Source organism: Bos indicus, chromosome 14 (genome assembly GCF_029378745.1).
Source record: "Bos indicus isolate NIAB-ARS_2022 breed Sahiwal x Tharparkar chromosome 14, NIAB-ARS_B.indTharparkar_mat_pri_1.0, whole genome shotgun sequence".
Lineage (NCBI taxonomy): Eukaryota > Metazoa > Chordata > Mammalia > Artiodactyla > Bovidae > Bos > Bos indicus.
Window position 1 is genome coordinate 16,470,606 of NC_091773.1, and position 18,127 is coordinate 16,488,732.

Consider the following 18,127-nt stretch of genomic DNA (forward strand, 5'->3'; position numbering starts at 1 on the left):
CCCATTTTTTGAGAAAAAGAAGCCAATGATAGACAGATAAACATGGCTGTGTACGCATACCATTTCTGTAAGGACTCAAAGCTCAGAGGGGAGGAGCTGAGTGGTCAGTAGGCTTACTTTTCATGGTGCCTTTTCATATGATTAGGGGGAAAATGTGCCATCTGCACATATTATTTTTAAATTTAGAAGCTAGCTAGATTATAAAAAATGATGGTAGCATTACTCAGTGCAGCCTTCAAAAAGATCCTCTGTAACAATAATGGTGATGTTAGTAAAATAAAAAGATTTTTCAGTCTTGTTTGGTTAATGCTTTTATCACTCCAAGTATAAAGTTTTAAATGAACATCTAAAATAAAAAAAAGAGTAACGCTTTCAATAATTCAAGAGTGAGACAGGATTAGCCCTTTAGTTGTGAATAAGATCAACTTTAAAAGCCTATATTTAATTTATTTAAAAAAATTTTTTTACTTTTAAAAAGATGGCCAACCAAGGCAGCATGGGCAGGTTAATATCAGTTGTTGCTGGAGTCACTCTCTACCCATCCCCAGCAATGTATTCAAATGCAATGCCAATGGTTACTTATTAAACTCAAGAGCTATCATGCCCTAGGAAAACCATTATAAACTTGGCCTTTAGAAGAACTGATCTCTTCATGAAATACTGAACAACTGTCTCTGAAGAAACGAAAATGGGCAATCGTCATGTAAGTATTTATTGCTTTCGGGACTCACACCAAGTTCTAATTTTGGTTAACATGGAGAAATTTAAATTATGAAATCATGATTGATACTTTCATACTTTATCATTGTGATCACTCCTAATTGTTGGTTTTCACAGTTTCACAGTTTCAAAGCAAACTATGCTTTGAAAATGCATTTGAAATGTATTTTATTTCCATTAGAAATATTTTCAGAGGGATGAAAGAGAAGTATTTGGAACAAGGTGGAAAACAATGCCTTGCAGAGAGCAAGTGGTTAAAAATTTAAGGAATGTGTGATTAAAGCAGTTAGTTTGTAGCAAAGCTACACAAAGCTTCATAGATGTCACCCTCGGTGTTTTGGGACTACAGGTTCATGTTGTAAATATCAGGAGACAAAGCTACTAGGATTTTCACAAGCCTGTATAGCTTGGATTGAAGGGTGAAAATATCCCAGTACCAAACAACCAGGTATTTGTAAATATTCACAAAATAGATTTAATATTTTACTTTTCTTCTGAATGTCTAGGCTCATGTGAATAGCATGTCCGTAAACTATAAATGGCTAAAAATTGATGAAAATATTACCATTTGGAACTAACTAGGCACAAGGGAGTCCGGAGTTAAATCCTGATTTTTTTTTTTTTTTTTTTAAACAGTGAAAAAAGTATACCCAAAGCTATGGCAATAAGAATTTTAATAAGGTTTTGCTGCACCTACTGTAACTTCCCACAGGAAGAAGGATTTATTGTGTGTACGCTAGGAATGAAGAGAATAAAAATCCAGAATTTTCTGTAAAGTACAACTTTATTTATAAGATATTTCTCCTTTGCCCTACATCAGACTTGCACTCAGATGGTTGCAAACCTACAAGCATTGTCTTCAGAGAGGCATTATTTTTGAAGTCATCTGTAAATACCATTATCATAGTGGCCAAGGTTATGAGGCTTCCATTTAGTTGGTCTTTCAGAGAAACTGAAACCTACTTTTAAAATACTCCTGATCCTGGGAACTCTCTGGTGGGCCAGTCATCAGGACTCTAAGCTTCCAATGCAGGTGGCCTGGGTTTGATCCCTGGTCGGGGAACTAAGATCACCATAAAGTGTGTGGTGTGGCCAAAAGCAAATAAAATTTTTTTAATTTTTTTTTTAAATAAATAAGATACTTTTGATCCATGCAGAGGACCTCAGGAAAAATTATTGGCCCCTGCCTTAGCTGCTTCAGAGGATATTTTCACCCCTTGAAAGTCAATCCCAAGGGGCCGTGGCTTGTATGAGTGGTCTAGCATTTTATGTATTTCTTTTTTGAATCCTCAGAGCCAATCTTACTCCCTGCCAGAAGGCAGTCAACACTTGCCCAAAGGGCAGGCCTTACCCTCGGCAGACCTGCAGCCTCTCAGCCACCCATCAGGGAGTGGAGAGCCAGAGTCCCACCAGCCTGTAAGCATTTATTTTCCCTCCAAATCATAAGTATGACCAGGCTTTCTCATGGGCCCCATATTACTCACCAGTGACTTGTCATGCTAAACCCTCCAATCTGAAAAGGTCCCCATGAGGCATTCCTTCCAAGCAGGGACATTTTTCCCTGGAAAATGTTTGTTACCATATTTGCAGCTATGGTGAAAATTTAATCTAGGAACTGAGCTTCCCTTCCCAACAGTGTCCCTTAATGGTGCCCAGGAACAGGGAATGTGATCCTACACTATGCTCCTATGACACCGTAGAAAATATTAGTGGAATTTAACATGCATAAAGAATGATATGTTCTAAGACTGTGTTTCTAGATAAGTAAATGCAAAATCTTTTACAAGGACAAATGACTGCATTAGAAAATGACTTGAATACGTACAAACTTAAAACTCAGATGCTTATAGTTTTAAAGTAGCTATACTTCCTGGTGGTGGCTTAGTGGTAAAGAATCCGCCTTCCAATGCAGGAGACACAAGAGACTCAGGTTCAACCCCTGGGTCAGGAGGATCACCTGGAGAAGAAAGTGGCAACCCACTCCAGTATTTTTACCTGGAAAAATTCACAAACAGGGGAGCCTGGTGGGCTACAGTCCACGGGATTGCAAAGAGTTGACACGACTGAGTGAGCACGCGCGTGCACGCACACACACACACACACACACACACACACACACACTCACTCAACCAAAACACATTTGGAAACTAAATGTTAGCAAAATACAAGTCCATGATGTGCAAAAGTATGTTGTTGATTTAGTGTAATAGATAATGTTCTTGTGCTGAGGTTAAATGCTGGGCTCAATGCAAAAATGGCACGGATAGCTATTATGTGGTTTTTCTGAGTTACAGCATCCCTGAAATATGATGTGGTGTGTGACTTCTTAGTTCTCCCATCACGTTTCTCTATCCTAACTACTGAGAAACCTTTGTTTATAAGACTCCCTGTAAGACAATTGGGCATTCTCTTAGCCAAAATGCAGGCTTTTTACATTAAACCTCCTTCTGTTCTTTGTTCTTTTATCATGAGCTTGTAACAATTAAAGTATGTTATTTGGCGTGCTTTATAAATAGAAACACAAACACAGGCATTGAGATCATGTGCTAGCGCCTGCTCAACCTGATGATCCAGCATGCTTCATACTAGTTTTTCAGTGCAGTTCAGCTCAGTTGCTCAGTCATGTCCAACTCTTTGTAACCCATGGACTCCAGCATGCCAGGCTTCCCTGTCTATCACCAACTCCTAGATCCCACTCAAACTCATGTCCATAGTGTTAGTGATGCCATCCAACCATCTCACCCTCTGTCGTCCCCTTCTCCTCCCACCTTCAGTCTTTCCCACCCAGCATCAGGGTCTTTTCCAATGAGTCAGTTCTTTGCTTCAGGTGGCCAAAGTATTGGAGCTTCAGCTTCAACATCAGTCCTTCCATTGAATATTCAGGACTGATTTCCTTTAGGATGAACTGGTTGGATCTCCTTGCAGTCCAAGTGACTCTCAAGAGTCTTCTCCAAAACCACAGTTAAAAAAGCCTACTAGGAAAGCTGAATCTCTCAAAATATGTCCATAAAGCAGAGTCCATAGATAACTGTTTGACAAATATTGGTCTAAAGCCATTTGAAAGTTGGAAATCATATTTTCCAAGGTACTCTGATATGGAATCCTAGTGAATTCCGAAAACTGAAAATTACTTTTTTCCTTTGTGTTTTTCTCCAATGCTTTTGCCATCATCATTGATTTTTCTGAATTCCAGACATAGTGTTTCTACCTAACCTGTTTGGAGCAGTAAGAACTGACACTGGTATATTATTATCATTTGCTGAAACACACAGTGTTCAGAGTCTGCTTAGCCTAGAGACCATGTCTCTGCTCAATGAGCTTTGTGCAGAGACAGAAAAATAGATCTTCATGAAAAAAGCTTAGGTTCAGCCAGATGACTCTTCCTCTGTGTGAGTTATTTTCAAGATACTAACCATTTGGAGGAAAACAGAATATTGTGACAAAGAGTGAGATGACTTAGTCACAAGAGTATGGCTGTAGAGGGCAGAGTCATAGACAGGGAGCAAGATCTAGGGGTGCCATGGATAAATGTGGAAATCATCACAAACTCAAGAGGACTATTGATTTCTGGAAAATGTTTTCGAGACAAATGAACAGGTGCTAAAAAAGTACTACTGAATTTCTACTCATAGCATGGACCCTGGACTAGTAGCAATGTCCACATGGCTGGGGTGCTTTTAGAAATACAGAATCTGGGACTTTCCTGATAGTCCAGTGGTTAAGAATCCAAGTTGTAATGTGGGGGACACGAGCTTTATCCCTGATCGAGGAACTAAGATCTCATATGTCGAGGAACAACTAAGCCCACACACCACAAACAGAGAGCCTGCCTGCAGCAACTACTGAAGCCCTTGCACTCTGGGGCCAAGTGCCACAGCTAAGACCTGACACAGACAAAGAAAAAAAAATGCAGAATCTCAGGCCCACCCAGACCTACTTAATCAGAATCTACACTTTAACAAGATCCCCAAGTGTTTCCCATGCATGTTGAAGTTGAGAAGTACCCAACTGGGGAACAAGTTCTTCAACTTGCCTGGATGTTGGAGTTACCTGGGGGTTCTAAAAACCAGCGAGGCCTGAGTCCCACCCCCAGAGAATCTGAATTAATTGGTCTGGTAGTTGGCCTGAGTGTTGGGTTTTCTAAACGCTCCCCAGGCAATGCTGATGAGCAGAGTTTGAGAAATGGTGACCCGCACACCACAATCCTGGCAAGACCAGCTCAGCACACTGCTGATGAACGAAGTGTCATTGTGAGTGCCTGGAAATGAAAACCAACTGATAAATGTCAGAACATCTGCTCAGTGATCCCCAGGGTGTTTGTCAAGATGCCACGTTTATGACTCGCTTGTGCTGATATTTAGCCAATACAAATATTGTCTGAAATGGGACTACGTGGTGGACCGTGAACACCCAAGAGATACATGACAGGTGGGGCCTAGGTCAGGATTCCTGAGAAAAGAGGCGAGGCTCTAAAGACAGCTGAAATGTGATGGGGAATTTAAGACAAAAGTACATATGGCTTTAACCAAGAGTGCTTTACACTGTGATCCCAAAACTCAAAGAATCACAGTGACCCCCAAATAGAAACCAGCCTAGACTATGCAGGAATATCTCTCCTATCAGGAAAACTTTTGTCCTGCAAAGTTAGTCCTTTAGATCATCACCATACGGAAGAGGAAATAAAAATGGCCTCTGCCATCAAAACATGACATGCACTAAAGCAAGCTTTATTTAATGACAACTCGCCCACATGAAGTTTAACTACGTTTTAGGCAAAATTACACAATCTTGGCTTTGGAGGTGTATTGGCTATAATAGATTAAAAGCAGTCATTTAAAAGAGGTGCGGGATAAAGACTGGCAAGGACAAATACACTGACAGAAGGAAGAACATGTAACTGAAAACTTGACCCAGGACAAACTTGACCCAGGAACTCTGAAGGTGTAGGAGCCTGGGGCACTTTGAGTACAGGATGGATTTGAGCACATCCCAACACAGCCAAACATCTCTACTCTACAGCACAGCAACATGACCCCAACGCCCAGCAATAATGGACATCACTGGAGGTTTAAAAGGGCCTTTTGAAATGATGATGGTAATGACAACAGACATTTTTTAAGTTGTTGTGAGACAGTGAATAGCTTTGAGCACAGTGGCCCACGAAATTTGAGCCCTTTACAAAGCACTCCATATATACAAGTGTCAGTCCTCACAGCAATTCTAATAGTAAGGTGCTATTATTATTAGTCCTCTTTTAAATTGTGGAAAGTGAAGCAAAGAGAAGTTAGGTTATTTGTCTGAGGTTGTATTAATATATCTAATAAGAGGTATTATTAGTATATTAGTATATTAATATATCTAATAAGAGGAATTCTAGTTGAGCTATTTCAAATCCTGAAAGATGATGCTGTGAAAGTGCTGTGGCATATTGAAAGTACTCAATATGCCAGCAAATCTGGAAAACTCAGCAGTGGCTACAGGACTGGAAAAGGTCAGTTTTCATTCCAATCCCAAAGAAAGGCAATGCCAAAGAATGCTCGAACTACTGCACAATTGCACTCATCTCACATGCTAGTAAAGTAATGCTCAAAATTCTCCAAGCCAGGCTTCAGCAATACGTGAACTGTGAACTTCCAGATGTTCAAGCTGGTTTTAGAAAAGGCAGAGGAACCACAGATCAAATTGCCAACATCCGCTGGATCATGGAAAAAGCAAGAGAGTTCCAGAAAAACATCTATTTCTGCTTTATTGACTATGCCAAAGCCTTTGACTCTGTGAATCACAGCAAACTGTGCAAAATTCTAAAAGAGATGGGAATACCAGACCATCTGACCTGCCTCTTGAGAAACCTATATGCAGGTCAGGATGCAACAGTTAGAACTGGACATGGAACAACAGACTGGTTCCAAATAGGAAAAGGAGTACATCAAGGCTGTATCTTGTCACCCTGCTTATTTAACATATATGCAGAGTACATCATGAGAAACGCTGGGCTGGAAGAAGCACAAGCTGGAATCAAGATTGCTGGGAGAAATATCAATAACCTCAGATATGCAGGTGATACCACCCTTATGGCAGAAAGTGAAGAGGAACTCAAAAGCCTCTTGATGAAAGTGAAAGAGGAGAGTGAAAAAGTTGGCTTAAAGCTCAACATTCAGAAAACAAAGATCATGGCATCCGGTCCCATCACTTCATGGCAAATAGATGGGGAAACAGTGTCAGACTTTATTTTTGGGGGCTCCAAAATCACTGCAGATGGTGACTGCAGCCATAAAATTAAAAGACGCTTACTCCTTGGAAAGAAAGTTATGACCAAGCTAGATAGCATATTGAAAAGCAGAGACATTACTTTGCCAACAAAAGTCCGTCTAGTCAAGGCTATGGTTTTTCCTGTGGTCATGTATGGATGTGAGAGTTGGACTGTGAAGAAAGCTGAGCACTGAAGAATTGATGCTTTTGAACTGTGGTGTTGGAGAAGACTCTTGAGAGTCCCTTGGACTGCAAGGAGATCCAACCAGTCCATTCTAAAGGAGATTAGTCCTGGGTGTTCTTTGGAAGGAATGATGCTAAAGCTGAAACTCCAGTACTTTGGCCACCTGATGCGAAGAACTGACTCACTGGAAAAGACTCTGATGCTGGGAGGGATTGGGGGCAGGAGGAGAAGGGGATGAGAGAGGATGAGATGGCTGGATGGCATCACCGACTCAATGGACTTGAGTTTGAGTGAACTCTGGGAGTTGATGATGGACAGGGAGGCCTGGCGTGCTGCAGTTCATGGGGTGGCAAAGAGTCGGACACGACTGTGCCACTGAACTTAACTGAACTGAATAAGAGGTGAACATGAATTAGGGTTTGGGTAGAAACTCTTCACACTATGTCTTGAGCTCCTATTACACTAACTAGAAGCTAATCAACAGGGATGTCTACAACTATGGAACTGGATTATCACTTCATGTGTCTCTACCCCATCTCTGAGCTTTCTCCTTCTATCCTCATCCCCACACTGGAATAGATGCTTTTCTGTAGTGCTTCCATAATATTCCGTGTATAATACCATCACTTCTCTCCCAGGTGATTCTGGAATTCTTTATACATCACTGGACAGAACTGGACTGACGGCTCCAACTGCCCTGGGGGTTGGACTATGTCTCATTCGTCTTAGCATCCCCAGTACCAACACAATACCTGGCGCACAGCAAATGTGAATGAATTCATCAATTCATTACGATTTCTTATTTTTTCCACTACATTTATTTATTTATGTTTGTGCTGGGTCTTGCTGCTGGGGTTTCCTCTACTTGCAGAGAGTAGGGGCTACTCTCTAGTTGCAGTGCATAGGCTTCTCACTGCAGTGGCTTCTCTAGTGTGGAGCACAGGCTTTAGGGCACAGGCTTCAGGAGCTGTGGCTCTTGGGCTCTGGAGCACAGGCTCAGTAGCTGTGGCTCCTGGGCTCTGGAGCACAGGCTCAGTAGCTGTGGTGACACGTGGGATTTTCCTGGATCAGGGATCAAACCTGAGTCTCCTCTTCTTATGAGGATACCAATCACTGGATTTAGGACCCTCCCTCCATCTGAGCTCATCTAAAACTCCTTAACTAATTATATCTGCAAAGGTTCAATTTCCAAATACGGTCACATTCTGAGGTTCTGACATGAATTCAGGGGCACTGGTCAACCCACTACTCCAAGGAAATTGGGTTTCATTGCCTTCAGCTAGTAGTGGTTTTCAAACTTTGCATAGCAGATTCCTTTGGAAGACTTATTTAAACAGAGAGCTGGGCCCCATCTGCAGAGAGTGTAATTCAGTAGACGCTGTATAGTGGAGCCGGAGAATCTGCATTTCTGACAAGTTCCCTGGTGATGCTGACACTGCTGTCTAGGCACCACACCTGGAGAACTACTATCTTAGGCAACAGAGAAGCCCCAGTCGATCTCAGACAAGGGGATGACAAGGTGGGCATTTTGGATGGACCATGCTGGAAGCTGGTGGAGAAAGGTGTGGAGAGAAACATGACCAAAGGCAAGTAAAGCCCCTGAAAGACAGTGGCCCTGGAGAAAGATGATGAACCCCTGCCCTGAACTGAAACAGTGACAATGGGATTGGAGAGAAAATGACAGATGGGAGGGTCAAATGGACATAACTTGCTAACTGACAAGATATGGGAGGTGGGGGACAAGAAAGACTCCATGGAGCCTCCCAGCTACCTGGCTGTGAATGCAGAATGATGGTGGCGCACCCTGAGAGTGAGGACAAGTCTGCAAGGTGAAAGGATGAATTTGGTTTGGGGATCTGTTGGGTTTGAAATATCTGGGTATTACACCTAACATAGCTGAATCTGAAACTCAAGAGAGAAGTCTGGGGTTGAGGTGGTTTGTAAGTATAAATTCTGGGGTTTTTTTTGTTTTGTTTTTAAGTGAGTATGTATTTGTTCACAAACTACTGGACTGACAGTGGCTTCAATAACAAAGACCTTAAGTTATTAACTCTGACAGAAAGCCTGAATGCAGGGAACTTCAGGGCTGGTTCAGCAGTTCAGTCCCATCACTAGGGACTCAGGGTACCCCTGCCTTTCTGTTCTGCCACCCCCGAGGTACTGGCAACATCTCCACTCATGGATGCAAGAGAATGGCCACGTGCGTGTTCAGGTTTGCAATCTCACAGGATAGAGTCACAGGCAAGAAGGAAAGGGGTAGAGAAAAAGTGGGTTTCTCTTCTGTAAACAGTCCCGTGTCAGTGAGGATAATCTTCTGGGAAACCCCAGGCAGACATCTCTTTGTATCACTTTGGCCGGAATTGGTCAAAAGCCCACTGCAAGACCAATGACTGACAAAGATAAAGAGCACGGTGATGGATCATGATTCATCCCGAACGCTGGGGAATCATCCTGTCAGTAAGTGTTCTTTCCCTCTCCTCTCTCTCTCACACTCTCTCCTTCTTTCTATGTCTTGGCCTCATTCTCTCCTATCGAAAATGAACCTTGCCTTTTGAATACTGGGGAAGGCAAAGGAGTTGATGAGGGGGAGACCTGGCCAGTTCAGGCACCACAGAGAATTCCACAGCCTCACATAGCTCCAGATTAACTACCCTAAGGAAAAGAGTTTTCTCTAAGCAGCCATACATACAGTGCCAAGGACAATTCTGATTGACTTGGGTATGTACCTATTTCCCGGACTATCATGTTAGCCAAGGTTGGCCTTACCTATTCTTAGGGATGGGTGGCATTGCTTTGTCAGTATTACTTTCTTATAACTACTGGCTCTTTGTTTTTAAGTGTAGAGTCATAGTTTTATTATTTTATTTTGTATTGGAGTATACATGCCTTACAACCTTGTGTTGCTTTACAATGTTGTTTCTGCTGCACAACAAAGGGAATCAGCTATCTATATACATATATCCTCTCCCTCTAGAGCCTCCCTCCCACCCCAACTATAGTTTTTTATTAATATTATTATGACTACAAATATGACTACTATTGAAATAGAAAGAGAATGAAGATTTAAAGATCAGATGGGAAGGCAGTAGAATAAATCACCCTTCTGGGGATGTAGGTTTGGATTATGGTGGGAATGAAAAGGAAGACAAAAATGATTTAAAGAATTTTAGAGAAATAATTAAGAAGTTTGGACCCAATGCATAGTTCAACTCTCTTACCAGGGGAAAGAATAGCATTCGTTGTTTTGATTCCAGAGGAGACAAAAATCCGCTTAAAGCAAATTTCCCTCTTTCACCTTGTTTCCTCTTCAGCAAATCTGAACTTGTTCACAAAATGTTGGTTATGCCCCAATACACAGCACTATTCAATGCTGCAATGGCTCAGCTCAGCCCCTGATATTTTCAATTTTCAATTCCATCTGCCCACTTATCATTGACTGCAGAGGATCCCAGAGTATACTTGCTTCCTTTTTTCCTGCAAGCAATGAATCCCAAGTTTATAATGCTCACTGAATTGGAAGGGGGAAAAAAAGTCTTTGGCAATAGAAAAAAGACATGGACAATTCTTTTCTAATGGGGAAAGTGCTTCATTTTTCATCACTCTTGAAGGCATGTCTCCTTTCATAGTTGAGGAATAGCCATCATCTCCCCATCACCACTTTATCCTCCAAGTGCACTTTTGTTAAGGCAATACAGCAGTCATTGACTATCTGAAGGTTTTAACACTCTTTAGAGGCCTCTAAATCCCCAAACAATCTGTGGACAACCTCAAAGCAGACATTTCCCCCAGGACACAAAATCTGGTTTTGAGGCACTGATCGTGTTCTGCCTCTAGTAGAAATTCGGGGTTGTCCAGCCCAACACAGTACTGAAGGGCCTCCCAAAGGAGCTGCCAACTGGGGCTGTGATTCAGACAAAGAAGCAGGTGGGATAACAAGCTTTTACCTTGGGACCAACTTTAACTTGAACTCTTCCTCCTAGTTACCTTAACCCAGTACTCATCTTTCAGATGTGTCATCTGGGTTCCTTTGAAAGAAAATCAAAGAGAGAAAGACCCCATGGTCCACTTCTAATCCCCTCTTTTAAGTAACCACAGCAATGCCCTCTTTGTGACTGGGGACCTTGTTACCTAGGTGTCATTTACCACCAGAAGCTTGGCCTTCTCAACACCTTCAGGTGACATTTTGATGGAACTGTCACAGCCATGCAATCAGGGCTGTAGACCCTTCACAGATCAGACTTTAGCACTACTGACACTTGGAACCAGGTAATTCTTTGCTGCGGGGGCTTGCTGTGTGCCCTGTAGGATTTTTATTAGAGTCCCTTGGCCTGCGTGACTGGATACCACCAACACTCCCCTATTTGTGACGACCAAAAACTCTCTAGACTTTGCCCAGTGTCCCTAGAGGGGCAAAATCACTCCTTGTCGGCTGAGATCCACTTCACGAGGCACAGACCTTAAATGGGAAAGCAAGGCTACTGGACAGGAGAAGTCCCGATAATGTCCTTATCTGGCTGAGATTCCACCAGCAATCATGCCTTCCTGCCCCTCTGGCCCAGGCTCTCACTCCCACTGATTGCCCCTCTTATCACAGGGCAAAAGCCAACTCATCTTGAACCTTGACCCTTGTCCTCCTGTTGATGACCTCAGCAGTCGAGAGGCAGTGGTCCCCCCTACCCCAAAGGTCCTTAGCTCATTAATTAAGTTCTGATAGCCAGAATGCAAAGAGCTTCCCTGCAGAAATACCCAGGAACAAGACTGCCGAGCTACTGGTTTTCCTCCCTAGATGAACACTGCTCATCTGGAAAGACACTGTCTGAAATAATCAGGAGTCAGTTTGCTCACCTCTCCTCTGGGTGGAGCCCCCTCAAAGACTTGCCCCAATCAATCTCCCCCTGAACGCAGGAATCAGCTTTGCTACTGGTCAGTGTGACCCTGGCCAGTCCTAGTTAAAATGGAGGCATAGCTACATGGTGAAATTACTAAATATTCTTATAAGATGGAAACTGTGCTTAAATATACCCAATGGAGTACATTGCAATGCATTTTTTTCTATTTATTAATAATAGTTTAACTTTTTGCTCTGACAAGCATCAAAGTGGATTTGGATTTAAAACTCCTGAAAAACAAGGCTTTCAAGACCAGAGACAGGGTGTGGTAAGCTTCTCACATTGTTTGTGTTTCTGAGTGTATTGCTAGTACCTTTGAAAACAATGGCACACACCACCTTGATGAGTCTTAAGTTCACATCTCCTTAAGGTCAAGTCTCGGAGAAGGCAATGGCACCCCACTCCAGTACTCTTGCCTGGAAAATCCCATGGACGGTGGAGCCTGGTGGGCTGCAGTCCATGGGGTCGCGAAGAGTAGGGCACGACTGAGGGACTTCCCTTTCACTTTTCACTTTCATGCATTGGAGAAGGAAATGGCAACCCACTCCAGTGTTCTTGCCTGGAGAATCCCAGGGACGGGGGAGCCTGGTGGGCTGCCGTCTATGGGGTCGCACAGAGTCGGACACGACTGAAGTGACTTAGCAGCAGCAGCAGCAAGGTCAAGTCTCAACCTCATAGTCACCTTTGACGGTAAATACCACATTGAGATGTATAACCCAAAGAGCATAGCCTAAGAAATTGTGTCTTTCTGGAAAATGACCTAACAATGCCAATCTTCTTTAAATGTTCTTAAAATGCCAATCTATAAAATTTAAATTATAGAAACCCCAAATTTAAGAGAAAGATCACTTTTTAAATCTAAAAAGTTTCACTTACTTTTCAGAACACACAGCCTATGTAAGTATTTAATTTTGAGATCTGATCCAAGGGGATGCTTTTTCTATTTTCAGCCTTATTTGCCCAGTCTTGCAAATATTTGTACTCATTCAGAGTGATGGCTTCCCTAGTGGCTCAGATGGTAAAGATGGTAAAGAATCTGCCTGCAATGCAGGAGACCTGGCTTCAATCCCTGGGTCGGGAATATCCCCCAGAGAAGGGAATGGCTATGCACTCCAGTATTCTTGCCTGGAGAATTCCATGGACAGAGAAGCCTGGTGGGCTACAGTCCATGGTGTCACAAAGAGTCAGACACGACTGAGACTAACACTAACAGAGTGATGGCCAAATCTTTAATAGTCACACCTGTCACTTTAAAAACTCCATCTTTGAAAGGACAAATCAATAGAAACAAAGAGCTCCCTGGTTCTCAGCACCCTTCAAAGGTTTCCTAACGCGCTTTCCTAGCTATCTGGTCTACATCTTTGGCTAATAGACTTCTAAAGCTGATTCAAGTGGAAAGAGGATCTAAGAACAGAGGAATCAGCTTTGCTATTAGTCAATGTGACCATTGTAAGTCCTAATTAAAACAGAGGAATAGTTGCATGGCAAAAATTACCAAATATTCTTGTAAGATTGAAACTGTGCTGAAATATGCCCAACAGAGTACACTATTATATGTGTTTTTTTTTTCTATTTAATAGTTAAACTTTTTGTTCTGACAAGCATTTAAGTGGATTTTGATTTAAAACCAAAAAAAGCAAGACATTTAATCAAACTTATTGTTTCAAGGAAACCATGGCCAAGAAGCAATCGGCTTAATGAAACAATATGCCACTGATCACCCAAGATTCATGTTTAAAGAGGTGAATGACCCCTCTGTTGTGTTTCAAATTGCCTCTCAGTGTCTACTAAATGTATCTGTGGAAACGTCACCAGGACAGTATCTAGCTCTAAATTCATCGACTTTAAATAGTACAATACTTTGCATTCATGCTAACTGGTTTCAAAGTACAAATGAGTGGCCAGTTAGGGGTAAAAGAACATTGTCCTTGGAGATAGGAATCCAGTTTTTTTCCATAATGGAGTAAGTGACTCTGGGCAGATGACTTCACCACCAAGCTTCAGTGTATCTGTAAAATGAGGTGATTGGATACATTGAACAATGTTTCCCAGACTTCACACTTAAGTGTGATCTTTTGGAATGTTTCCAAATACTTGTGCCACATGTTTTATTAATAGTTCTATTTTCTTTAAATCCACTCATCTTTTTGACACAAATTTATCTTAAAAAGAAACCTTGTATTAATACCGTAAATGGGAAACTAGTATCACTTGACATAAACACAAAAAGGGAGAAGAGTGTATTAAACTCAAACTAAATACTATTGCCAGCCAAAGGCTCAGATTCTGTCATTCGTTTTCTGATAAAAAACAATTGTTTGCATAAAATAGAGAAGGTGTTTGCAAAGTAACTATCTGAGGCTTTCTGGGCCACATAATCTTTGTTGTTGGTAGTGGTTTAGTCGCTAAGTCGTGCCCGGCTCTTGCCACACCATGGGCTATAGACCACCAGGCTCCTCTGTCCATGGGATTTCCCAGGCAAGAATACTGTTGCTGTTTCCTTCTTCAGGGGATCTTCCCCACCCAGGGATTGAACCTGTGTCTCCTGCATGACAGGCCATTTCTTTACCACTGAACCACCAGGGAAGCCTTACAACCTTTGTTGCAGCTACTCAATTCTGCTATTGTAGTGTGGGAGCAGTCATTGACCAAATGGGTATGAGTGGGTTGGTTATGCCCCATGCTGGTTATGTTAAATAAATAAAAACTTTCTTTACAAAAACAGGTAATGGACTGGATTTGGCCCCCATCTATAGTTTGCCAGTTCCTGGACTGGAAAAGTGTGAAAAACATACTGTTACCAGACAAAGACTGGCTACTCACAAGAATCTAGAGAGAATTTTAAAAGGAACTCCTCTCCCAGTTGGAAATCCAGTGGGTTTTAATATCTTCAGCGTTCCATGTTATCTACTTTGAAAAACCCTTGGTTGAATTTCTACCCTAAGAATCTCTGATAAAACTCTTCCCTTTATCTTTTACACCCTGGATAAAGTCTAGGATTTCTTTCTTGTACAAACACTCAGTGTATATATTTTTAAAGCTTTCTCATTCATGGAAATATCAGTTGGAAATGTCTTAATTTTTAAGACACCAGTGGTTTTTACCCTTGGTTATACATTAGAATTATCTGGAGAGTTTTTAAAATACCTATACCTTGTATATCTGCATGCATGCTCAGTCACTTAGTCCTGTCTGACTCTGCAACTCCATGGACTGCAACCTGCCAGGCTCATCTGTCCATGGGATTATCTAGGCAACGATACTGGAGTGTATTGCCATTTCTTTCTCTAGGGGCTCTTTCCCAACCCAGAGATAAAACCCACGTTTCCTATGTATTGGCAGGCAGATTCTTTACCACTGAGCCACCTGGGAAGCCCATACCTACTATATACATATATCTTAATGATTCAGAGTTAATAGGACTCAGTCATTTGTGTGTGTGCATGCTGGCTATTGCCAACTTGCACAGTCAGTTTCAGCTAGGGTGACCACCTATCCTGGTTCACCTGGACTGTCTCAGTGTTAGCACTGAAAACCCAGGATTTCCCAGGAAACCCTCCATTCTTGGGCAGTCAAACGGTTGTTTGCCTCAGCGCCAGCCCACCACTGGCAGAAAATCCTCATTTCTTTCCAGGAGGGTCAGGACAGTTTCAGAGAGAAGATGAGGCTTCAGTAAATTTCCTTAAGTAGATCCATTCTCCTCCGTTGCCCATAGAACCAACGGTGGGCAACCAGGTATTTAAAAACAAGGGGACACGAGGCTCCATGCTGTCAGTTTCTAAGCTCTGCTGGCCCTCTGCAGACTCAGGCAGGACATGGAGGAATCCATCCATCACAGCATCCGCCCTCTGCTTCCCCTGCCTCACATGGACAGGCCCCTGGCTAGTAAGACAAACCAGCAGTCGTTTTTGCACAGATTCTGTCAGGCAGAGAGAAGTGACCTTTTACCTGTGAGAATGTTTGACAGTTCATCAGGCTGGTAAGCAGTCACCCCAAGGGGGCAAACATCAGAAACTGGTCCTATGGCTGGCCTCATGCCTTCTCAGTCTTCACAATGCCTCCGCTAAAATTCAGTTCCCTGGCACACTGTGGTCCTCGAACGATGATCCCTATGGCAAGATGTCTTAGTAGCAGGAAAAGGGGTAACTGGAAGACTTGGAATGAGATGGGGAGAGGAGGAAGAGTCCCAAGAGCCTATTGGAGCAGGTCGGAAAAGTCAGTCCCTCCCTGGCCAACTCTGATCACTGTAATGAAAGCGTTCTCCCCAGTCCTCACATGTTCTCTTTTTTCCCCAGTTTTTTTTTTTTTTAAACATAATCTTTGCTATTTATTTATTTATGTCTATACCATAGTGGCATGTGGGATGTTAGTTCCCCAATTGGGAACTGAACCTGTGTTCCCTGCAGTGGAAGCACAAGTCTTAATCACGGGACCCCCAGGGAAGTCCCTCCAGCTTTATTGAAATAAACTGATGTATGACATTATGTAAGTTTAAAGTGTACACATGTGTTGACTTGATACACTTACATATTGCAAAATGATTACCAGCATAGCATTAGCTAACACCTGCAGCATGGCATGTAGTTACCATTTCTTTTTTGTGGTGAGGACATTTAAGATACCTTCTTGGCAGCTTTCAAGTATATAATACAGTATTATTTAACTATAACCACTATGCTATACATTAGATCCCCAGAACTTATTCATCTTACAACTGCGAGTTTGTACACTTTAGCTAACCTCATTCCTTTTCCCCTGGTTCCTGGTACCACCATTCCAGTGTTTGTTTCTACCAGCTTTTTTAGATTCCACATATAAGTGATATCATATAGTATTTGTCTTTCTCTGATTTATTTCACTTAGTATAATGCCCTCAAGATCCATCCAAGTTGTTGGAAATAACAGGATTTCCTTCTTTCTCATGGTTGAATAATATTCCATTATATATATATATATATATATATATATATATTTGACATAATATCTCAAGTTTTTTTTATCTATTTATCTAGATAGGTAGCTAGCTATCTGCCACATCTTCTTTATCTATTCATCCATTGACAGACACATGAAAAGTGAAAGTGTTAGTTGTTCAGTAATGTCTGACTCTTTGCAGTTCTATGCATTGTAGCATGCCAGGTTCCTCTGTCCATGGAATTCTCCAGGCAAGAATACTGGAGTGGGTTGCCATTTCCTTCTTCATGGGATCTTCCCAACCCAGGGATTGAACTGGGTCTCCTGCACTGCAGGCACATTCTTTACCAGCGGAGCCACCAGGGAAGCCCCATAGGCTGTTTCTAAATCCTGGCTATGGTGAATAATATTCACTTTGTCACTGTGAACACCATTCCTCTTATTTTATCTTCCTGAGATTCTGCTGGGTATGGTAGGTATTGGTCCCATTCTACAGAAAGAAGCTGAAAATACAATTTCATTTGACTCAGAAGGAATATTGGTAGCAGAGTTTGACAATAACGTCTGCCCTGCACGCACACTTTGCCCTGGGAGAGGCTTTCCCTTTTGCCTTGCAAATAGTGATAATTGGCCTTTATTTTTCATTTCATTTCCTATTGACTCATCATCAGGAACATTTACTGACCCCATGGCCATGCACATGGCCCTCAGCGTCCCTGGTCAGCAGACCAGTCACAGGTTTCCACTGATGTTTCTATTTTAAAAACTAGCATTTTAAGAGTTGAAATGAGCTTTTCTACCATTAAATTTTTTTTAAATAAACAATTTTGACAGGGACAAAAAATTGGTTGATGAGAAGTCAACAGTAGAGTTTCTGGATCCAGACTGTGTAGGTTTGAATTCCATCACTTACTAGCTGTGTGACCTCAGGCAATTAATTAACCTCTCTGTGCTCTGGTTTCCTCATCTGCAAAATAGGAGGTAACAATACTTACTTCATAGGGTTATTGTGAAGATTGAGTGAGTATACGTCAATTGTTTGGATCTGTGCTGGGCATGTAGTAAATGTGTTATATTCAGCTGTCATTCTCAATTTGAAGTGTTTCTCCCATAAATTTCTCTTAAACTCTTAACTCCTGTTACTACTTAACTACAAGTACAAAATGGTTTC

General features: G+C 42.0%; 1 protein-coding gene across 2 annotated transcripts in view; it reads left to right on the forward strand.

Annotated features, from left to right (window-relative positions):
* The first annotated feature begins 597 nt into the window (after positions 1 to 597).
* ANXA13 (annexin A13) overlaps positions 598 to 18,127 on the forward strand; it is a 57,292-nt gene continuing 39,762 nt past the window's right edge. The window contains exons 1-2 of one of the 2 annotated variants that reach the window (XM_019974106.2): positions 598 to 703; positions 2,014 to 2,136. In XM_019974106.2, coding sequence (XP_019829665.2) covers positions 689 to 703; positions 2,014 to 2,136 — 138 coding nt within the window. In that variant the 5' untranslated portion in view covers positions 598 to 688. The remainder of the gene's footprint in view (positions 704 to 2,013; positions 2,137 to 18,127) is intronic. The other variant, XM_019974107.2, reaches the window with a different exon arrangement.